Source organism: Ciconia boyciana, chromosome 2, assembly GCF_034638445.1.
Source record: "Ciconia boyciana chromosome 2, ASM3463844v1, whole genome shotgun sequence".
NCBI lineage: Eukaryota > Metazoa > Chordata > Aves > Ciconiiformes > Ciconiidae > Ciconia > Ciconia boyciana.
This window is the reverse complement of record NC_132935.1, coordinates 9214270-9238168: the sequence shown is the minus strand read 5'-3', so window position 1 is coordinate 9238168 and position 23899 is coordinate 9214270. Positions and strand designations below refer to the sequence as shown.

Below are 23899 nucleotides of genomic sequence, written 5' to 3'. Positions count from 1 at the left end.
TCACGTGCCGGGGGCGGTGGCATGGCGGCGCCGAGCCGCGCCTCGCGGGCTCGTCGCGGGCTGGTGACGCGGCGGCGGGGCGCGGGGAGGATGGGGCTGTGAGGGCGGCCGCCGCGCCGGACATCCCGCGCCGCGCCGAGCGGGAGCAGCGGGCGCCGCGCCGGGGCTGCGGGCCGCCACAGGCCCCGCCGCTGCCTTGCGAGTCGGAGGAGGCGGTAAGGAGCGCGGTGGAGGGCGCGGGCGGCAGGGCGGGCGGCCCCGGGCGATGGCCCCCTCCGGGCGGGCCCGGCGCGGCGCGGGGCTCCGGCGCCCCCCTCACGGCGCCCGGGCCTGGCCGGGCGGCGCCCGCGGCCCTCCCCGCGCTGGGCCCTGCCCGCGGCCGGGGGTCCGGCGGGCCGCGGCCACTCGCGTCCTCCCGTGGGCCTGCGGGAGCGCTCAGCCCCCGCCGGCCGGGGGCCCTGCCGCGCTCCGAGCCTGGCTGGAGAGGACCCCTTTGTGTCTTCCGCGCTCGGGGAGCGGCGTGGGCTTCCTCAGGTCGGCAGCCGCCTCCGAGGCAGCTGCCCCGGGTCGCGCTCCCGGCGTTGGCAGGGGAGCCCCGCTTAAAAGCTGGGGTCCGGATGCCGCTCCTCTCTTGGTCCGGACCAAGGAGGCTCTGGCCCTGCAGCCCGGCACCCTTGCTCTTCAGTAGGCGTGCAGCAGGAGCCTGCGGCCCCAACGGCAAGCCACTCTGTGCTTCGGCGTGATGAAGGTAGTACATCAGAAAGTCACGGTTATCGCGAAAGTAGTCGGGCAGAGAAGTGTTTTTTTAATAGTGACGGAATTACAAAAAAAAAAAATTAAAAGGCACTTGTGAATGAAACTTACTTAGTGCTATGAATGAGGCTCGAGGGTGCATAGAAAGGCTGAAGATGGCTTTTTTGTTTGTTTATTTCTGTTTTTGCTAATGACATCTTACTTGTCCTTTAGGCGATGTGTATCTTTAAATTTCTCTTCTTGGTAAGGTACATTTTTCATGGTTTTGACCTTTGCTACGGCAGAGGAGAGAAAACATTGACTCTACGTAACTCTTAAATTATGCTCTAACGGGATGTCAAGGAATTACAGTGTAGTACAGTTTCAGAGATGAGCACCAGGGTTTTTTTTTAAATTTGTTTTTACTTGAGGTTGATGACTAGTTTTTTGGGGAGGGGAAGAGATCTGAATAAAAGTATGTGAATTTTTTTAATGCTTTCTTTGGGCCTTGAGTATACTTCTGAAAACTAAGCAGTTAATGGAAAGTCAGGATAGAAATTTCACATCTTTTTCCACCCTCTGGAATATATTTGCTGTCAGTGACACATTTTAGACAACATTAAGCGTTTTATTTAATATGACTTTTTATTTTTTTCCCCTCCAAAGGTAGTGAAAAAGAAAGTATCAAGATGAGTAAAAAGCCTCCAAATCGTCCTGGAATCACATTTGAGATTGGTGCTCGTTTGGAGGCACTGGACTATTTACAAAAATGGTATGGAAGACATTGTACTGTATTTGCTAAGAGCAAAATTATTTTGTGTACGTTGTGTGTTTTGATGTCTGATTATAAAACTTAGTGCACCTGTTAACTTTATGAATTTCTACATGATAAGCCTGTTAAAACTATGAGCTTTTAGGAAAGTACTCTCTCTTCAGAAATCAAACTAAGCTGTTCTGTGGGTCTTTGTTCGTTTGCTTTTAGTTGCTTGTGCAGCCATAGTAAGCAAAGAGCATTTCCAGAGTAGTGTGGAATGCAGTGTCATGTGCGAGATGATCGGTGTGTTAATATGGCAAACTTCTGTGACTAAAGACTTCTTTTGTTTTAGTTTGAAGGCATGCACGTGAATTTGTTTTGTATTCAGTTATCATACTTCATAGGTTCCCAAAACTGATTTTAAAACAAGAAAACATCTTTAATTGGAGTTCATGGAATAGGTAAGTACGATTGTATTTGTATCAAGCAGTTGGAGGAATGAAGTGCTTAAAACTGTGACTCTGCACCACCCAGTCATATCTTGAGTAGGAGTCAAGACTGTAAAATGGAAATTTGCAGGCCCAAGGACCACGCTACACAGCATGTGTATTGTGAAAGCAGTTCTTCTTTTGAGATAAGTTGTTAGTCAAAATTATATTAATGCAAGTGGGCTAATTTCATGATGTATGCTGGCCATGCTATTTCAGTTTGAAAAATCTCTGGGTTTGTTAAAGTAGATGACACAGGAAGTTGATGCTTCTACCCAGAAGTTTTTTCTTAGCTGCTCTCTGATTAATTAGGGCTAGGAAGTGTAGAGGCCTGTACCTGCTTTTCTGTTGCATTCCTGGAGAACTAAGCATGTTCATGTAAATATCTGATCCTGCTAACTCCAAGTTATGTGATAGAGAAGGCTGTGTATTATTTGCATGTTTACTCGAGTAGTTATATGCTCTATATAAAAAGTTGGGTTAACTTTTTTATCTGTAGAGCTTTGATTTTAATTATAGCAAAAGTGTTTGTTTTAATAAATGGTCTCTAAAGGAAAATACAGTTTACAGAACAGTACTTGTTTTTATCTGTTGCCGTAGAGTGTTTTCAACATACAGATTCTATAACTGAATGCCAAGATGATGAAACTGTCTGAATAGTGCTATAAAAATAAAACAATTTTCATAGAGCATTTAGTAGCATCTTCTGTGACTAGAGATAATTGGTTAATGTAACTAGATAACAAAAGTTAGTAGGTAAAAATAGCTTCAGCTTAATTGTGTCAAAAAAAGATCACTGAATAGCCAGTGTATGGTTTGTATCAGACCTGCCTAGCCTTTTCACAGGGAAGGGTCGCATGTCAGTTCTGGAGTCCTTATCTGGGTTTGGCCTTGTCAGGTGTGGGCCCTGTCACAAGCTCTGCATCTGAGTTGCTTGGTATTTTCAGGCAGAACAGAATTTATCCTGAACTTTCTAGGAACTGATTCATCATCTGGACTACCAGGTAGAACAGGTCAAGTTTATATGCATGTAAACTTCTGTGGTGCTATGTACAGGAGCAGAAAGTTAATTTTGCAACACTGAAACAGGACTCTATTTCAAATGAAATAATATTCATGTACATAACCAAAGAGCTTGTTAGAGAAAGCCTACTGTCATGTTATTAGGGTGACACAGGCCGGAATAATAGTCCATGTGATTTTTTTTTTCTTAGCTTTCTGTTGCATAAGAGGGTCATGGATGTTTTTTAAATTCTTTCTATATATAAGCTGTATGCATTCCCCTCATCTGCATGCAGAAATACATACTTCAATGAAAATAAAGTTGCTGAACTTAAATGAAATCTCTTTATATTTTTTAACAAAACCAAAATTGAAGAGCAGTAGTATTGCTTAGCTCAGTGTTTCTACAAGTGACAGCTTGAGAACATTTGCTGAAAAATAGCCTTTGAAAGGGTTTTAATTTTTTTCCTCAATTTTTCTGAAAGTCTGCTGTCATTTAAAGATCCACTGTTCATGACCAGTTAAAATGTTAATCAAGAAAGGCGTCTAGAGGATGCGAAAAAATATAGTAAAATATGTTTTTGCTTTCTGAGGCAATTCTGCAGGTCTTAAAATTTAATCTGTGTAGTAGTTGCTGAAATTCATCTCACGGAGTCTGGTGTTCTGTTTGAATTCTGTAGACTTTGGAGAGGGTACTGTGTACCTTGACTATTTATTGCTTAAAACCCCTGTGTTTTTAAATGAGGAAGTTCTTGCAGACAGTGTTTGCGTCACTGGTATCATTTGGCATGTATGACTACTGAGTAGAAGAAAGCATGGTCAAACCCATCAGCAAAGAAAGGCTGTCAATGAGCATGTTTATTTTTGCTTTATTGCAGAGGTGACTGCAGTTGCTTCTTGAGTGGAAAACAGTATACTGTTGCATGGGAGGTCATCTTCCATAATTAATTTGTACCACTTGTTAAACTTAAATTCACTAAAGCAAACTATGAAATGCAGCTCTGATAAAAATCAATGTGATCATCTGTCAGCAGGTAGTAAATGAGATGGGATTGACTGATAATAGAAAATTATTAAATATATATGAGATGATCAGGGGCCTGGAGTGTACGACCTGTGAAGAGAGGGCGAGGAAACTGGACGACTTTAGCTTGGAGAAGGCTTCAGGAGACCCACTAGCAGCCTTCCAGTACCTCCAGGGATGTCATCAAGAAGAATTAGCCAAGCTCTCCACAGTAAGTGCGTGGCTGGAGGACAAGAGACAACAGGCACAAGTTGAAACAAGAGAGATTCAAGCTAGGTACAGTGAGAATCTTTTTCCCCATGGGACAGTCAAGTAGTGGATCAGGTTGCCCAAAGAGTTTGTGGAGTCTCCAACATTGGAGTTTTTCAAGACTGGGCTGGATAAAACTCTGGGAAACCTGGTCTGATCCCATAGCTGAGCCTGCTTTGAGTGGGAGGTTGGACTAGAGGCTTTCTGAGGTCCCTTCCAACTTGAATTATTGTATCATCTCATAGAAAAACTGATACATGTGCACACACCCCCCCTATGCATCTCACTGACAAAACAAATGAAATGGAGTGAAACTGCACATATCTGCAAGTACGTGCCCATGTGTAAGACTGGTTCTTAAGCTGTTAGCTCCCACAAGTAGGACACAGTCTCTGCAAAGCTGATGTATTTAGAGATGCATCTCTTCCTTTTTTTTCTGTTTTCTTGTGTCTTTTGTGGCTGTAGCTATCTACTGGTTGTCCCGTAAGTGCCAGATACTGCTTTGAAAAAAACCCTGTCATTTTTCTGAAACCATAGTCTTTATTAATTTGCTTGATCTAAACTATGATTTAGGTAATGAAGAAAGTACAGATACATGACCCTTGTTGCAGTTCTGTAATGAAAACACCTCACTAAAATAGGTTAGTTATCAGAACAACAGCACTTTGACTTGGTGTATTTGATTATCTGGATGGATGTGTATTTCCCCCCCCCCCCCCCCCAGTATGGAGGAAGGTTTTTCCTGTAAGACTTTGAGAAATCTTATTTTGTACAGTCCTTTTTCAGTTGACTGGGTTACTTGACAGCCAGGTATTTGAAAGGACTGTGAAGACTCTGCTTCATATTGATATAATACAATATATATAATAAAAGGTGGGGAGTTAGAAATAGGTGTTTGCAGATTTTGCAGATACCAGAAGACTATTTGTGGAGAAGTCAGAATGGAGCGTATTTAGTTTTATATCCTCTATGAGGTAGAAGGAAAGACTTTTTATACCATTATTGTGAAGGCAGGAAGTGTGTGTCTGTTTCTAGACTTTGTAGGTGCAAACTTGGGCAAATTTACTAACGTTTTTGCATCCATTTTTACAGTTTGAAATAACTGTTGTCCCATCTCACAGGGCAATTCACCACTTGTTGGTCACTTTTGAAGGGTCAAAAGGAAGACAAGGATGTCAAAATACTGTCTGTGTGGCCATTAATACTTGTTAAGTGCATTGGAGAAAATGGGTATTTTTTTTTAACACTGTCAAGAAATTAAAAATGGAAGTTTCCCATTAATTTTTCCTATATGAATGTTGGAGCATTATTATTTTCTGACCAGTGCTTCATAGTGTAAATTTTGTAAGCCATAATAAATTTTGCAGTTTTACAAAAATGTTGCATAATTTGTACGAGCTGGAGTCACTGGAACCTGAGATTGGAGAGCATGCAGTATATAAACTGGGCAGGTACCATCAGCTAACAATAGTTTTCCTGTCTCTCTTTAATAAACAAGAACAAAAACCCCTGAAATTTGGATGAGACTTTATTTGGGATTAGTAAATACTATTCCCAGCATGCTATTAAAAAAAGACACCCCAAACTTGCAGGTTATTGTTTCTTTCCACGAAAAGCACACTTTCATTATTGAACTGGAGTGTAGTGGTGTGGGGTTTTTTTGTTTGGGTTTTTTTTCTGTGAAAAGTAAAGACTTTTTCCTCAAGTTTTTGGAGTGTATTTTTCTGATTTATGCTGAACAAATGTTGGCAAATCTGTTTGTATACCAAATTCATTCTGATCCCTTCGTGTGGAGTACTTGCTGGGGGTGAACGGGGAGAATTAACCTGACAGGAAGGTTCTTGGGCCTTTGCCATCATTACACTTCGGTACTGTAAAGAGTGATGTTTGTATTCCCCTTTGTAGTACTTTTTCATAATGCCTAGTTGTAGCTTTGCAATGGAAGGAACTTCTACATAAAATTTCTCATGTGAATGAGATGTAACCGTCTTCATATTAACCTTTTTCCTACAGAATAAATATAAACATTGCTCTTAGCCGAGCAAAAGCTTTTCTGTATGCATTGTTACTAGAATTCTTTAAAAAGGCAGATTAAAAATTTATGTTGCCATATGTCTTTTATTAGCAGGAAATGCATACTTGTCTTTGAAATATTTGTATAATTTTGCAATTTATGAAACTGATTATTTTCATAAAAGTACAAAAACTGTAACACCAGTAAAACGTTTCTGTGCAGTGTAAAATTTGCAATAGTAAATTCTGCAATAAGTATGCTCTGCTCTTTTCCACTGTGGGATCGGTATTGTGAAATATTGCTGTTTATACATATTTGTGGCACATTGTGTGGCTAAATTTAGTGGATGTTGAGGGTAATATCTTGTTGCTAAATCCATACAAAGTTATTTTTGGGTTGCCTAATAACCAATCATGTATAGCTTGGGTGGTTCAGAGATTTGCTAGATCTTCCGTCTCTGAGGATTAGAGTTGAATGCAGGTTTTGGCTTTATTCATCTTGCCACCACTGTCTTAACATACACTGAAGAAACATAAATTATTGGAATAAAGCCATTATGCGATAATATGATTATTATAAAACTTAACTGTGCAAAACCAGTAGCATGGACTTTGATTCAGAGCTGATAATGACATTTTTAAAAGACTTTGGTAGCAGAAATTGTATTTATCAAAGAGAAATTAACCAATAAACACCTGGTGCTGCATTTCCTCTGTTCAGTGATCCCTAATGAGACTTAATATTTTGCATATCTTCTTTTATTGACTGATGCTAGCTTTGCTTTTTTGATTTGGTTTTTTTTTTCCCCCATATATATTAACATCTTGATTCTTGGCTTGCTGAATTTTCCTTAAAACTGTCTTAATTTTTATATATTTGTCTTCAAATGATATGCTGTATTTTACTTCCCCCTCTTACTCAGTTTTCTCTTTCCAGGACAGTGTACTATATTTTGCCGGTTTATCCCTTCTGTTGTCTTCTACACACAGTGTTTGGAATGGTGGCTTTGCTGGTGATGGCCAGTGAAAGCTACCAGCCATAACAACAAGAAAAATGTAGCGAGGGAACTGCTATAGGGTAGCGCCATAATGAGAACAGTATTTGCATTGTAGATGTGTAGGAAAAGGAGAATTCTGTCTTTTGGCTGATGTTTCCTGAATTTTGTAAAATAACCGTAGCTTTGCATCACTACCTGGCTGGCATGGGATTAAACCTGAAATTTCCAACTCTAGTGAGAAAGCAGTGTTGTTCTTGCCTTCCATTTCATTACTGCAGCTTCAGTGCTTGTGCACAAGCTCTCATTTTTGTACCTAAAAAGTGCACTTCCTGTTCTCTTGCTTTTCTGGTGTTTTTCATTCCTTCCTTCTGTTAAATGCTTTCTGTATCATCCCTTACTTCTATTCGGAACTCTTTTAGGTAACATCATTACTCATAGATTTTCTGTAGTAACAGTTACTTTACTTTTTCCTCTGCTTTGCTACTCTTTCTGCTTATTCTGGTACTTGGTGTCTAGTCATACGTCTGAAATTGGAACACTCAGGAAGATGAAAAAAATAGTAAGAAATTTTATAATAAAATTCCTAAATGTAACAGCATGTAGACTTAAGAAGAAAGCATTGTCAGAGGCAGGGCTTAGGAAAACCATATCTTGGCTTGCTTTATTTTCTTGAAGCTTTGTTCAGAGTTAAAGCAGAATGCTGATAATGGAATTCAGGTTTTGACCTAAGAGTTTTACTCTCTGTTTTGATACAATATATCATAAGTTTCACTGTTCTTGTTAGATTTGGTTGTCAGTCTACTTGAGAGGGGAAAGGAGGCTGATGTTGTTGCTCCTCTGAAATAAGTCCCATGGAGTTCTTCTATCTTGAAAATGATTTTGTTAATAGGGTGGCAAATGAGAGTCTGCAGTTTGAGACTAAGACATCATTTGTTTGGGATTTTTAAAGTTCAGTGAGAAGAAGTTGGGAACATAAAGAATGGCTATGAAAATATTTTGCATTTCTGAAAGGTACGGATGAGAGAAATGCAGCAAGAAGTTGGACTGTCTGTGTATTCCGAGGCGAAGGTGAAATACGGCTAAAGCAGTTGCAGTAGTAACCTAGAAAATCAGAGAGAGTTTTTCTCATTCAGCAACTCCTGAGATATTTAGATGTTGGGAAGCTGTATGCATCTCTGCAGCTGAAGAAGTAGGACTGGAGAAATGAAGGAGCAAATTGAGATTGACACCTTTTGTTTTAATGCCCTGTTCTAGTCACCAGGAAAGAAAGAAAGCCTGTGCTTCCAGAGAAGTTATATTTTAATCAGAATGTATTGTTAAAGATTCCTTTATCAGCACCATCAGTATTTTGGAGAGAAAGTATTCAAAACTGAAAATGTTGACAGGGTTCCTGTATATGTCAGTTGTGTTTCTAGCTGATGGAATTTGCAGTAGGACTGGAAATTGGTTGCTCAAGCTCTGCTCTCTTAACTATTGCTCCACAGTAGCACTTTGTTAGAAAAACAGGTTGCCTCTTAATGAAAGACAGCTATCTTTTTGCTGTGGTCTTTCTTTTCAATGCAGGTTTTGTTAACTTTAGATTATCCCTAATATAAACTCCAGAGAAAATTTGATGATCTAGTTAACCTTTTTTTTAGGATATTCTCTGTGCTTTTGAATCTGTTTCAATACTTTTGTGAAGGGCAGAAGGAACTGAATTCTGCCTCATTCCAATTTTCTCTGCATTTCATACAGTGAAAATAAAGGGATCTAATAATTTTGGTGGAGGAAGCAGTGTGACAAAACCAGTTTGTGCCTTGCTCCCCTACTACAATTTTGTGAAATACATTACTTTGGTGAAACAGAAATAGTAAGACTGAACAATAAGTGCTGAAGTTAGATAAATTTGCCATTTTTTCCTGCAAATGTAATCTCAAACTTTATGGTTCCTAAACTACATCTATGCCACACCCAAAATTAGATGCCTAAGATTTGATCTGGTTACAGCTCAGTCCTGATTAGTTCTACTGAGCACATACAATGTTTGCTGAGAGCAAGATCCACGTGTTAATTAAGACTGACATTTATTTTAGTGCATGTGGAGTTACAGAGCAGTGACTGCTAAAAAATAGTTACTGTGAATCAAAGTTAATGGCAGTGAAATCACGGAAGCTGATGTATAAATTAGTATGTGGATTAGATTAAGTTCTGTTGACTTCTGCGTTTGATTAGTTGCTCGGATTTATCTGGAATCAATGGTACAGTTTGATGAAACATTTCATAGGATAAAATTAATGAATAATGTACTCCTAAAACTATTTTATGTCCTTCCCATCCCCAAGCAAATGAAAACTCTTACAGGACTTTGCTTTAAACAAACACAGATTTTAAAACTGATAAGCACAAACTTCTAATGCCAATTTTGGGCAGTTCTGGTCTGGGAGTTTGAGCTTTAAATTTGTGTATAATCATCTGTCTAGGGTGAAGCTGATGACATATCACTGATGTGTATAGCTAACTCTTAAACTAAATGTTATCCTACTATCAATTTAGTAACTTCATCTTTTTCAGACTTGGAGATTTCTCGGTACGAGTTGTTAGTATAACTTTCTGAATGGTCCTGTAAGCACTGTTGTATGCAAAAAAAATAAAAACCCTGGAAAAAGCTTTGGGATTTATCAGTTTACGTTTATCATTCAAGGTATCCATCTCGTATTGAGAAGATAGATTATGAAGAGGGGAAGATGTTGGTCCATTTCGAACGTTGGAGTCACCGCTACGATGAGTGGATTTACTGGGACAGCAATAGGTTGCGACCCTTGGAGCGACCAGCATTAAGGAAAGAAGGGCTGAAAGATGATGAAGAATTTGTTGTAAGTGGCATGTTTATTTGGTCTTTGACTCTTTTTTTGTAAACTGTCCTACTTGTTTTCCTACATTAAATCTCTCTAGCACATAATGTTTAATTCTCATTAGGAAAAATATCTAAAGATTAAAATATTAATGACTAAATTTGTGTAAAATAGGATTTTAAACCTGGAGAAGAAGTCCTAGCTCGTTGGACAGACTGTCGATATTACCCTGCAAAGATTGAAGCAATTAATAAAGAGGGTATGTATTCATGTATGGTCCATTGGTAAGGACTGTTTGCTTATGCTATGCTGTAGCTGTAGTCTGCTTAAAAAATTGACATGCGTATAAAGTTTTCCTCACTGCCTCAATATTAAGTGAAAATGTTTCTAGTCTGTCAAATTTAGTAAGAGGTTCATCTTTCATCTGTGTGAAATTAGACAATTGGAATTTCTCCTGGAAGACAAAATGCTTAATGTTTCATCAGTGACGAGAAGAATATCCTGTGTACAGTGTTACAAATATTTTGTACTATTGTTGATTTGGGCTAATGATACATTTAAATTTTTGTAATTGTTTTAGAAATGGTAGGTCTCTTTAAAGTTCTGTTTATTGAAGAAAAACAATGGAAATGGGGAAATAAAGGAACAACTTAGATGCAATACTTCACAATGGGGTGATATTTCCAATGAACATAAGTAGAAGTTGAAGTTTTTACTGTAGTTTAAAGCAAACGAGGATTTGGTTGTGAATTGAATTGTTTCCCTATTGTGGCAACTTAAATATTACTTAATTATTTCAATGAATTATGAGCAAAAGTGACACAGTAGCTTAAACATGCTTGAAATTGTCCAAGTGGACAAAGAACAGCAATATAAAAGCAGGGTTTCATTGAGGCTGTCATTTATTTTTCTTAAAATTCTCGATCCTGACTGTAGGTAACACCTGGTTACTTTGTTTGTATAGCCTACAAAACATTTTGCTAAAGCTTTCATAGTAACAAGGTGTGTTTGTTTCTTAACTACTCATAGTGATTGCATCAATCCTCTTCTAGGAACATTCACAGTACAGTTCTATGATGGTGTTATTCGATGTCTTAAGAGGATGCATATCAAATCTATGCCAGAGGATGCAAAAGGGCAGGTAAGAATACTTTAGGTATCTCTTTGTTAGGTTTTGTATAGATTTTTTTTTAAATGTCTCAAGATTGTAAAAATGTCATCTAGCACAACTAGTTTTAGATTACAGTCTTTATTCTAGGTCTTGCACTGCTTTGCTTCACCAGTTTTATGGATGATGCCCCAGAGTGTGCTGATCAAGTAGTCTTGCCTCTATCTGAGTTGTCTAGCTGCTGTACACTCCATTGCCAACTAATCTGTTCCCAGAGTTTTGTCTTGCAGAGTTTACAAAACCAGGGGCATCCAGAGACTTATTCCTCTAGTGTCCTTTCAGGAAAAAGCTTTAGCTTGTCAGTAGTCTGTGCTGCTGATTATTTATTTACTTACTTACTTACTTATTTCTTCCCACCCCATCTCTTTTGTTTGCTACTGTGGTAGCTTTTTGCCCACATGTTCTTATTAACATGACTGTTCTGTGGGGTTTTTCTCCCCTGTATCAGAACTTTTGGGGATTCAGATAAATATTTCTTTATCTCTGATAATGTCCAGTTGCAGTTAAAGAAGAGATGCTGAGTAGAAGTTGAGGGAGGCTGTGAAGTAGAGGACATGATTTAGTCAATAGGCATATCTTTACTTGCAAAAGAAAAACAACATTGAAAACTGTCACATGCTTTCAGTGGAAATGCCATTGCAGTTATCTTGCATGGTAACTGTATTCTCATAGTTAATGAGAAATTACTTCACTGAAACTATTTGAGACTCGGAGACAAGAAATGTGAAAAAACTGTTCTTATGTGGTCCCAATTTTCTTCAGAATACTCCTAACTTGGCAAACAAAATTCAGATATTTCATAATTACTGTTGTAACCATCCCTTTGTGACAAGGGCAGATGGATAAGTGAATTGGCTTGAAAACATTTCTATATCCTGGCCTCCAGGTTACAGGTAGCTGTATACTAGGGTTGATCATCTGTGCAAAGAACATTGGAACTTTGTGTAGGCAACACTGCACTATTTAAACTGTGCTTCCTTAAAGAGATTAAATTGAAATCCATAGTCACGCTAACACTGGCTTCTTGCCGCAGTCTTACAATAACTATTGAACCAGTATATAATATTTCAAACAATATTTTCAGTATGACAGTAAGTTAGAAAGCTAGACTATTTCATTTTACTTCATTAAAAGAAAAACTTGGGTAATGTGGTTGTGACTGAACTGAAATAGCCTTTCTGTAACAATGTGAAGAAGTCCCTTGCTCTGTCCTGTTTTTTTTCTAGGGAGCTATGTTGTGTCTAATCTTGAGTTACTACTCTTAGGCCACAGCATTTTCAGCTTAAAAAAAAAAAAAAAAAATCTGTTTCTTAGCAACCATTTTGATGTCCAGATATGCTTGGTGGCAGTCCAGCTCATCTATTATTTCTAATTTTTCTCAGTAGTTGAGAGTTATGGTGTCAGTCTCATGCATCTTAGGGGCTGAATGTAGGTGGCTTCAATGAAGTCTTGAGAAAGAATAAAAAGGCCAAATTTCCACTTTCTGAGATGGATTTAAATTTTTAAGTTGTCTTGCAGCAAGAACAAGACCAATTATGCTTTCTATAATGCTGATTGATACTAGTCTTAGCATTTAATTTTGCAAAATTAGAGATAGGCATGAAGTTCTGTAGCTTTCAAAGGCAAAGATACTTTTTTTCTGCAACATCTTCTACATCATTATGCTATGGTAAAATGTTTGTTTTCCAAAATATTTTTGCGGTATTTAAGAATAAAAATGTGATCTAAGACTTAGTTTGAGAATCAGTTATCTGAAACTGAGCTTTGTCCAAGCCTAGAACTCGAATGGATGTTTTTGCTTTTTTGCATTATTTATTTTATAAGAAGACATTTACTAAAAATTATGTAAAGCTTAAAAAAATGCCCAGAGTATAACTTGATTTGAAAAGTAGTGGAGTTTGCAGGTCCAACACTTCATGCTTAATTTAAACCTATGTCTTGTTTTTTGTCTGTTTCCAAAGAAAAAATACATTTCAAGAGATGAGTGTAAGCTTAAGATACTTCAAGTTCTAGTGCATTAGCAAATTTAACAAATGCAAGATCTGTTTGGAAGGTGTGTGCTAAGCATGCAGAATTTGAATAACATGGAGAAACAGGGATATAGACTAGTTAATTCTTTGATTTGAGCTTAGCGTGTCTTAAAGGAAGAGATCGTAAACACTGTTTTTGATCAAACAAACTATTTTTGAGTTGCAGCAGAAGTGTGTTTTAATAAGACTCAGCTATGAGGGTGGAAAGGCAAAATTTTTAAAGAGTGGAAAACATTTGTGTGGTTCAATGCAATGAGACTATAGGTTAGGTTGCTCTGCAGATAAGCACAAATTAATTGAAATCACACAGAAATGTGGCTAATGTAGTACAGAGAGAAAATTAAAAAAGATGGGGATATTGAGACTGCCCTTGTGAGAGCACATATGAAGTATTTGGATAACTTACTTTTTCTGTTTCATGTTTTTTGTTTTATCTTCGATATAATTAGGCGCGCGAGAGGGAGCAGATAGCGCCGGAGCTGAGATTAGTGACGGAAATCGAACCAAAAGAAGTGAGTTTTGAGGAGGGTTTTGAAGGAGAGGGAGGGGACTTGGCACACAGGAAGAGGAAGCTGAGGAAAAAGCATGGATTTGCGATTGGGACAGAGGAAAGAAGAAGATGTGACAGGAGACAATGTGAGCCAAGATGTAGGTGGGGCAGACTGTTTAGAATTGAAAGATGAGGGTAAGGAATCCAGGCTTTATGTGGAATCAGCCAGTCAATAGATTGATGTTGTTTTATGTATGTGTATGTATGAATGTGTGGGAGTTGGGAGTTGTGATGTGTCAGGAGAGGAAAAACAGCTGAATCTTTAGTACTGTAGAGAAGCAAAAAGGTGGTGGTTGTAGGCAGGTGAAGGAAGAACAATGTGTGTGTGAATTCTGCTATTGGTGCAAGGGTTGGATTTTAGAAATCATTCTGGTTTTGCCTTCCCACTGTTGCAGGTTTAAGGTTATGCAAAGGAATATTTTAAAATACAAGTGTTTTAGCCAACCGATGTGTAAGGCTGTTGGGTAATTTCTACTAACGTATTTCTTGATCGTGCAATTTCCTGTGCTTTGATTTAGTGAATCTAATTAGCATAATGACAGTTTTCCTCAGTAGTGATAAGTAATGTTTTTTGTCTTCTAACTACAGTGTCCCATTACTTCTCTCCTGTCAATTTTCTCAGCTTACTTGAAAGATGAATTTTAGTAAGAATTAAAAAGAAGGAAATACACTTTTTTTTTAAGTTATATATTTAAATGAGAAACTCGCTGGGGTGAGATACTGTGGGAAGTGGGAAATCAGGCTGGATGGTGCAGAGTAACTGGTGCAGAGTTACAAAGCTACAGCCAATAGATGGACAATGTCAGGACACGAGGGAGAAGTAGGGAAAACTTCTCTTAGGAGGATTTTGCTTTTACTATTCGAATGTGTTCATATTTGGGCCCTTGGCTTTGCGTATACTGAATGCTCTGGGGAACAGTCCTGCTATTAAAGATTGCAACTAGTTTCTGTGATGTTTGATATTTAGTGTCCTGCTATTATGGTTGACAGACTAGATATCTTACAGTGACCCTGAGACAGATTTCAGAATTCATTGTCATTTAGGCTCCCACTGTTATTCTCCCTTTTTTTTGTTAAATTTTTCTAAAAACTCTGAAAAAGTCACAAACGTATCTTTTTGAAGGAGGAGTTCCTGTGCTGTTCAAAAGAAATATAGTCACCTTAGCATCTTAGATGCTAAATAGTTCTCACACATCAGGAGCTGTGCATCTGAGCAGTCACTCAGCAGGAGTTCAAGGTTAAAAAGCAGGAATTACCTGTGCCACTTTAATGCCTATAGGTTTACTCCAGAGCCAAAATAAAGATGGACCCACAGAGTTTGGCTGGAAGGGACCTCTTGAGATAATCTTGTCCACCCCCCCAGCTCAAGGTTCTCTTCACTAAGTTTAAATTTACATGTTAATCTAGAAAAAAAGTATAACTATCACCATAATTAATGTGTCTCTGCTCTGGCTTCTGAATGTTTAACCTTTTGTTTGCTTCATTGTTATATGTGTCCTGCTACCCTTTGTAAGCTCCATGTCTTAAGGAAAGTATCCAAACAATGAAATAAAATGCAAACAAAAAACCCCTTCATGTTGCACCAGAACAGCTACTGTTAGAACAGGATACTTAATTCAGTGTGATCCCTGAAGCTCGGTATTTTCTGAAAACTTTCGATTTCAGGGTGCTTAGCTTGACTGAAAATTAAAATGCTGTTTAGAAGCTGTTTTGATGCAGGCTGCACTTCCTTTGCTTCCCACTTTTATCATAAGATCCAAGCTCCAGCCATGTTACTGATCCTCTTCATCCCTTGGCCAGGGTACAGTGTAAGACTTCTACTCTCAGGTCTCCTAACTCCTCACCAGCACAAATAGCTCAATCCTTTTTTGTCCTGCTGGATGGGCAAGGCTCTGGATGGACTGGAGCTAATGTGTGTGCTCATTTTGGCTGGCCAAAAAAGAGGTATGTGTGTTTTTTGATTGACTATGCAGCTGGCAGTTAGACACGCTCTTTGTGGCTGGCATGTCACCAAATGGCCTTGGTAGTTGCCTGTTGTGTAAGCATTTCCAAAGTGCTTCCAAACTTTTCTGCGGCTAGCTAGACTGAGTGTATGCATCTTGCATTGACAGTTTGAACATGGAACACTTTATCTTAGAGGAATCAAAACTGTTGGTGTTTCTAAGTACATAGCTTGCTGCAATGTAGAAGCATAACCTATGTAAAGCAGTGATTTAAAAGTATTGAGCTATGGAAAAGGAAAAGCATAATGCAAGGAAAAGTAAAGCTTTGTGTTTTGTGTTATGCTTTTCTCATACATCAAAGAAGGGAAAGAAACCTCAGTAGAAAGACTTATAATACATAACGAGTGGGGAAAAACTTGCATTGAAACAAGATTTATAAAATCAAGATACTTTAGATACCTTGTATGAAACATAACAACAAGGAAACAGTCCAGAATAAAACATAGTTGGGGGGAAAAAAGTGTTCCTATTTGTAAAGCACTCATGCGAAACTAGACAAAAATAGTCTTTATCATACCTTTTTTGGATGTGATAGTACAAATCTGCAAATACTCTTGTAGCCAAATTGCCATGTAGTAAATTAATTCTTGTTCAAAACACTCAGGTGTTTGGTGGAAGATTAACATTGCTATTGGTTTTTATATCACATATAATTTCTCCATGGAAAAATTCCGTACCTTGATGTTACAGAAAATTTGAAAAAATACTTTAGTAAAAAGGATCAAGTTAAAATTTTTGCAATCAGATTGATCCCTGACACTCGGGACACATAAGGCAAGAGTCTGATCACTCCAAACTAGTGGAAAGAGCTTGGCTCAGCCTTGGATGTATTTAGTTCTCTCCGTTGACTTATAGGTGGCTAGACTTTGTCTACATGCCAAAAAGTAGACGAATTTGGCTGTATGTTCTGTTGTTTACTCCTTGGATGTTTCTGTATGGTCAAATAAGCCATTATCCAAAATGGCACTTTTATTGCCTTAAATGTGGATTGTGAAATTCAGTCATATTACAGAGCACTTTATTGAAATTATTGAATGAAACTTTTAATATGTAATACAGAAAGAGTGCTATCTGTAGTTACTCTAGAAAAACAGATATAATTAGAAAAGAGTTGTCCCTGCTTTATCAGTTTAGTTCAGGAAGAACTCTGCCCAATCATGCAGCTGGCTGGACCATTCTTTTAGTTGATCATAGTTTTGAGTAATAGTTAAATTTGAGCAACAATGGAATTGGTGTATTTCACATCCAGAAGGGTAAGAAAAAAGTCAGTGTTCTGAGTTTGGGAGCTCCTGGGTTTCTAAAGCTAGGACACATAAAATAAGTAGCAGGGAATGTGTGCAGCCAGAACTCTATACACAGTGGTTTTTTTGAAGGTTTTTAATTTTTGCTTTTTATCCATGTGGCACAGTGATAATACTTCAAGTTTATTTATTTACTTGTTTAAGCAATTTGGGAAACTCATTTTACCACTCTTTCAGTAGTAGCCATAAAAATAAATTCAACTGCTCTTGAACATTTCTAGATGAAGTTTCACTGGGTTTATAAGTATTTTCTATTTGAGTCTTAGGCACTTTTTAATACTTACTTACCATTTTTTCCTTTTTGGAGGATTGGATAGCTTTGGTCAAAGCTGCTGCTGCAGCAGCAGCCAAGAACAAAGCAGGAAGTAAACCTAGAACCAGCGCAAACAGCAATAAAGATAAAGAGGACAGAAAATGGCTAAAAGTTCCTTCAAAAAAGGAAGAAACCTCAACCTCTGCAATCATGCAGGAAGTCCAAAAAAAGGAAGAGGAGCCTACATCTAGTGACACATTTGGTAAAAACAAATTCTATAAAAGATAAAATAGGTTTTTCTGTAATGCTGAAGTAGTATTCCTGTTGTTATTTGCAATAAGTAATAACTAGTATTTCTAGAGGAAGATGTCTCATTTGCTATTATGATAATTTTATGATACATAACAATCAGTTCAGAAACAATTTTTATCAAATAAATGCAATTCGTTCAGCATTTACTCCTTGTGCAAAACTTCTAACTAGCTCTAACGAGAGCAGAACATAGGTTTTTTTGAATGACTTCACTGTACGCTTTGGTTCATGTTCCTGCATCTTCTGTTACCTGTGAGATAATCCCTGATCCTGTTCTAAGAAAAAAAATTCCAGTATGGATGATATATCCATATTCAGGGAAACTATTCCTGGGTTGATAAGAATTTGTTCATTTTAATAGTCTTTAATACTTCATTTCTCATAATATTGAGTAAAAATTACAAATTTTGAGGTAATCTGCATCTAATGCTTCAATGTGTAATACTAAATCTTTGGAATGTGTCATTTTCATTTTTAGTAGAATTCTGAAGTTTCTTTACTGCAGTATTCTAATAGCAGTTCTGAAATACTTACGTATTTTGGATGTTGTTATGTATTTATGAAATGTGAGTTTATTAGATTTCTCTTCTGTTTAAAAGTAGGATTTCCTGTAGTGGATGTTCCAAAGATGGCCTTTGTGCAGGCAGAGAGCACGTTATCACACAAGAGGAAAAGTAATCTAGGCAACTCATTTCAGGCAAAGAGAGCTCGTCTTAACAAGATCACTGGTAAAATACTTCTTTTTGTTGTTGACTTTTTTCCTTTTTAATGTAGTGAAATATACATGCTTATGTGTAAGGTACTAAAGTAGATGGATAAAAGCATATTCATGAGGCAGATATTCACTACAGTCTTTTACTTGTTTGGAATTTTAAAGGAATCTATAAATGGTAATAAAATCTACCTTGTTCATAAATTCTGAGAATAGCCTCAGACTTGACTTGGTCTTTTTAGTTTTCTAGGGAGGTAACCATCCTGAACTGATGAATTTCTTGAGTATGTTTTAACTCCAGTTGCACAATTTTCTCCATTATTGGGTGAATTTGGGGTTTGTACAAGTTCCTAACGTGGTCATGAGTAACACACCACCACTGTAAATTAAAGCTTTTGTTAGCTGTGGGAAAACTAAATGTTTTGTCATAGTTTGTCATGAAGTAAAACTGTTCTTGAAAAAAGTTTACAGTATGTAATTTAAAAGTATACAAGCCTAGCTACAAATTGAAGCAATGAAGATCTGAAATGTTTTTCTCAGTGTCTAAGGCATCATTCCCTAAGTTTATTACTCCAAGGTATTAGTGGAAAACAAGTATACAGCTATAGAATATTTTATGCAACAGGAAATGGAATAATAGATTATTGGTCTTACCTTTAAAAGTTGAAAAATGCATTTTATTCCACCATTTAATAGAAATTTACTTAACTGTTGAAAAATTATTTCAATTTGTATCCCTCCTCCCCCATGCCTCACAATAAGTGAATTGTGTTGCCAGGATTGATTGTGTCAGTATTTAGGATGAGGTAATAGGTTTGTACCTGTGCTGGGAAAGTACCAGGTGCATTTCAAAAGCTGGGTAGAAAGAAGTTGTGAAGTCCCCCCTTAACAGAGGGGCCCTTGGACAGACAGTAAGATAGAAATGCATTCTACTCATTATTCTAGTAAATAATATTTTGTTTGAAGTCTGACAAACTTTTCTATGCTACAGATGAGAGGGGTTTTTTGTTTGGTTTTTTTTTTTTTGAGTAGATAGGGTATGATCATTCATATAAAAAGTCTTACTTGTTTCTGTAAGGTAAAAATAACCTGATTTACTAAAATGCTTGATGAGGTTTTTTTCAGACTTGTTTTGGCTGATCCAACCTTTCATACGTCAGCAGTTGAGGATGTTTAGTCAGTTTTCTTATGAGTGTGGTTCTGTTTCAGTCTTTCAATGCGTACTTCAATGTAAAGGAGAAAATAAGTGAAACGGTCCAGTATGGAACATGATATGAAGGAAGCAGTCTTTAGAAAAACCCATCTTCTACCTCCATGATTTTCTTTCTTGGAAGGCTTCTTATTTGGTACCAAGTTTAGTTGACAGATGTCTGATTTATCAGCCTCATTTCTACTCTCCTTTGCCCATAGCACATACACCCTCACTTAAGTCCCAAATTAACTGCTGCCATGAGCAGTAGAAGTATAAGATATATACTAGTGATATATATTTACAGAGCCCTGTTAATTTCTTTGCAATAGCAGTTAGTAGCAGGAGATACCAAAACCAGCTGAAAAACCTGTAGCTCTAGAAATTATGTTTTCCTGTGCTTGTGGATAGGTTCTCCTTTTCTAAGGAGCTTTGTGAGAATAATAGCAGTCAGATGGGCTCATGTAGACTGAACTGAATAATCAGAAAACATCATGTTGCAGCCATTGACTTTGTTATCATTCTAAAAACAGTGTCGCTCTGTCTCCATGAAAGCATACTCCGCTAGCAGGGAATGTTACTTTTCAATGAAAGTGAATTAATCCTTTAATTACAAGATGAAATTTATCATGCTTGGTAGTTACTTTGTGTAACTGTTCTCAACACACTTCTGCAACTGATACTGTAGTAGGTTTTTTTTTATTGTTGCATAGAATGGAGTCTTTTGAAAATGTAACTGCTGATGATCAAACTTCCTCTTGCTACGTGCTTATTTCTTATGCTTGAAATACTTGTAAATTGTCATTTGTGTTTCCAGCATGAGCTTTTAGATTTGAAGGAAGGTGGGGAATCATGCTGCTGTGCCCATCAGAATGGCTACAAAAGAATCGTAAAGCATTGTAGCTGTTAGGAGAACATTCATTTACCAAGTGTCTTATGGCTGTATTGGGGAAATAGAGCAAATAATGCGGTTGTAGGAGGCTGTCTGAAGGGAACTGTTTTCTGGATTTCAATTCAGCATTCAGTATTTGTTGCAGAAGGTTCTCCTTGTCTGCCATGAGGGCAACAGCTGCATCTGGTGTTCTTTGCTCACCATTCAACAAAATAAAGTTGCTTCCTTTGCTCTTTTTTCTGCTACTGCCACTGGGGGAAATTATGTTTCCCAAAGGTGAAGGATGTCTCCTGCTAAGCATGTATTAATGTCTTTTTCCGATTAGTTTTTGCCTCTGTTGGAATGCTTGCTTCCACATCTCCTGCTGCAGTGTTGATACCTAAATGAACAGGTAACATCTGCAGCAAGCTTACAGAACAAAACACTTCTGGCTCACTATGCCACCCCATGCTTTTTATTTGTTATGTGCTGTTACTGATGGGATGGTGAACCTGTAGTCCTGCTGCTGTAGTAGCTTGTGGAGTTTTGTCTTTCTACAGGCATGGTGATTGGTTAGAAAGATACTTAACGGGGCAGAGAAGAAGGAAATAAGAAGGGTTATATATTCACCGGTCTGACAGAATCTAGGTTCATTTCACGGCTTTACTTTCTGAGTACTGAGCATCTATCTAGAAATAAAAATCATAGAATGGTTTGAGTTGGAAGGGACCTTTAAAGGTCATCTAGTCCAACCCCCCTGCCAGGGGCAGGGACATCTTCCACTAGATCAGGTTGCTCAAGGCCCCGTCCAACCTGACCTTGAACACCCTCAATAATGGGGCATCCATAACTTCTCTGGGCAACCTGTGGTTTGTAGAACCACAAAAGCTGCCTTATAGACTGTAGTTTGTTGTTTAGTATTTAAAACTCTCCTTCACTTAATTTTGAAAATTATTTTATGCTTTTTATTGTAATGCATGATTGTCAATATAAAGAACATTTTGCAACTTGATTTACACAGGATAATTTGAGTCACAAAGGTTTATTTAGGACCATGAAATATACAGCTTTTATGAAGCCTAATGCAGAATTAATATCTTACCTGGTAATTTATTTTTATTAATGTAATAGGGCTAAGTAAGTTTCTGCTTTTCAGTTAGCCTATTTAGCTGTAAAATCAATTAATTTACACCTCTTGTCTGGATGTGGTGTTCTGAAAAAGTTTATTTAAAACATAACTACTTTCCAGTAAACTGAAGCATAACTTAATCTAACATAAAGAGTAAATGAAAAAAAAAAAAGGCATCTAGTATTTATTATGGAATGCTGAAATGTGATAGTTCTCTAGCAAAATACCACACTGTGTTTTGTGTGCATATTTTTGTGGGGTTTTTTTAATGTCCTAAACGCTTCCTGAGGGCCCAGGCTTCACTAATTTATAATTCCTTGGGCACTGTGCACTGTAAATTAGTTTTGAGCATATCTAATTTTTCATGGAACGCAATAGGAATTTCCTGTGGATTTGTCAGCTCAAGTTATTTCTGAGGGCTTAAACTCTTCACCCCCAATATTGGCTTTCCCAAGGATTATAATAGTAACTTTTATTCAGATTTGTGATTTTTTTTTTTCAGGTTTTATCAGTTCTGCCATCAGTCTTATGGCATAGAACTCTTTTTCTCTGCATACTTAGGTAATTGAAGTTATTGTGTGAAGCAGAACTGAAGCTATTGCTCTATGCTTAGCCAACAAAAAGCTTCCTCATATTTATGTTACCTTGTCTTTTACAGATTTATTTATAGTAGTGATATCGTATATGAGTTCATAAATGAAGTTACATATTCTGATGTATTTGCTCCCAATATGATCTTGTTATTGAGGTAATTTGGGAGCTCCACTGCTGTGAATATTCATTTAGAAATTAAATCCCTTGTTCTATTCTGTCTAAAAAAGGTTTGCATGTGTTAGAGTTAAGAAGTAGTAATACGAATTCTAATGGGAATTTCTTAAAGACTGGAAAGAGGAGAGATAGAAAAGGTTTTTAAATAATTTTGATCTCTCAAAATTTATTTAAGTATCATAGGCTTGGTTTTAAAGCCCAAGCGCTTGGGCTTTAAAAGGATTGTGAGGCATTATTTTACAATTGATAATTTGTTTTTCATCTTGTTAGTGGAAATGCCAGAGAAGTACCTTTTGTGAAAGGGCACTGTCATGGGATCATCCTTTAACTTTGTTTCTTCTGTTTTAAAGTGTTCAGCTTTGTGTGGAGCTGTTTCAGAGATAATTATGTTGTAGATATAAGCAGTTCATATTTCTTGTCTCACTGTTTTGCTTTGTTTTCCACTAATTCTTGTTTCAAGCTGCTTCTAACTAAAAATCTCTGCAATTTTTCTCATAAGGTTTATTGGCATCCAAAGCTGTTGTTGCGGATGGTGCTGAAAAAAAGGAAGGCAACAAAGAAACAGCTCCAGTCCTGGAGCAGGTATGAAATGGTAGAGTTTGATTCTTTTGCAAGGTTCCCACTGGAGTGTGCCATGGAGATGTAGTACCTACAACATTAAAATTTGCCCCTTCAGATATAATAGGGAACTGGAAATTGATCTTATGTTTACATTTCTGGCAGAGCCAGAAGTATGGAATTTAATTGTCTCTAAACACAGTGTTGACTTGAATTTCAGTAATGAGCTTTTGTGTTAGAAAACTAACAGAAAACAAAGAAAAATGAAGTCTCCGTGCAACAAATGTGAGGAGACCAGTGTTCCAAGGTCCAGCTTTATAGCTGGAACCATGACCATGACTGGCTTAGGAAAAGGCCCTTACACAAATTTAATTTGTGTTTGAAACAGGGTTTTTGACATCAAGTAGAACTTCTTTTAAAAGAAGTTTCTTTTATATTGTAAGAATTTGGTGTTGTAGGCTTGTATGTGTTTTATGAACCGCTCAATGAGCCATACATTTTGCAAGGGTGTGTATTTTAATAAATACAAAAAAGAAACTTTTAAATAATGTTAAGGGTCTGATTTTTAAACCTGCATATTTGCAGGACCTGAAGGCTGCCATTTTATCTTTGGCTTATTCCATTGTGTTCAGGCATTGCTTGACTCCGAGTTGTGCATTATCTTGCATATTAAAAGGGCTGAATGCCTAAGCATGGTAAAGCAAGCTAAGGATGAACAGTAGTCTTGATTCAGGACATCTTTGTTTTCCGGTGATTTAAATCAGAGCCTTAATGTAGTTTTAATACAGCTTTTTTGTATTCATTTTCATTCTTCTTTAATAGCAGCATTTTAATAAAATAGCCTTGCTGCCCACAATTCTTAAAAGAGCACTTCTGTTCTTAAGCCCCGGCACACTCTATGAACAGTCCCTACCCCAAACTTTATTTGATATTTTGGTTGTACTGGTTCTTTAGAGCTGATATA

The 23899-nt window shown here is 37.5% G+C and overlaps 1 protein-coding gene across 16 annotated transcripts in view; it reads left to right on the top strand.

Annotated features, from left to right (window-relative positions):
* Positions 1-20: 20 nt before the first annotated feature.
* Positions 21-23899, top strand: part of PHF20L1 (PHD finger protein 20 like 1) — a 61745-nt gene continuing 37866 nt past the window's right edge. For 2 of the 16 annotated variants that reach the window (XM_072851864.1, XM_072851855.1), the window contains exons 1-10: positions 21-215; positions 1399-1504; positions 1891-1947; positions 9941-10112; positions 10266-10350; positions 11144-11232; positions 13739-13801; positions 17451-17658; positions 18311-18436; positions 22877-22959. In XM_072851864.1, the coding sequence (XP_072707965.1) occupies positions 1422-1504; positions 1891-1947; positions 9941-10112; positions 10266-10350; positions 11144-11232; positions 13739-13801; positions 17451-17658; positions 18311-18436; positions 22877-22959 (966 nt within the window). In that variant the 5' untranslated portion in view covers positions 21-215; positions 1399-1421. Of the gene's footprint in view, positions 216-685; positions 749-1398; positions 1505-1890; positions 1948-3960; positions 4212-9940; positions 10113-10265; positions 10351-11143; positions 11233-13738; positions 13802-13842; positions 15784-17450; positions 17659-18307; positions 18437-22876; positions 22960-23899 lie in introns of those variants that run through there. The other 14 variants (XM_072851863.1, XM_072851857.1, XM_072851865.1 and 11 more) reach the window with 12 other exon arrangements.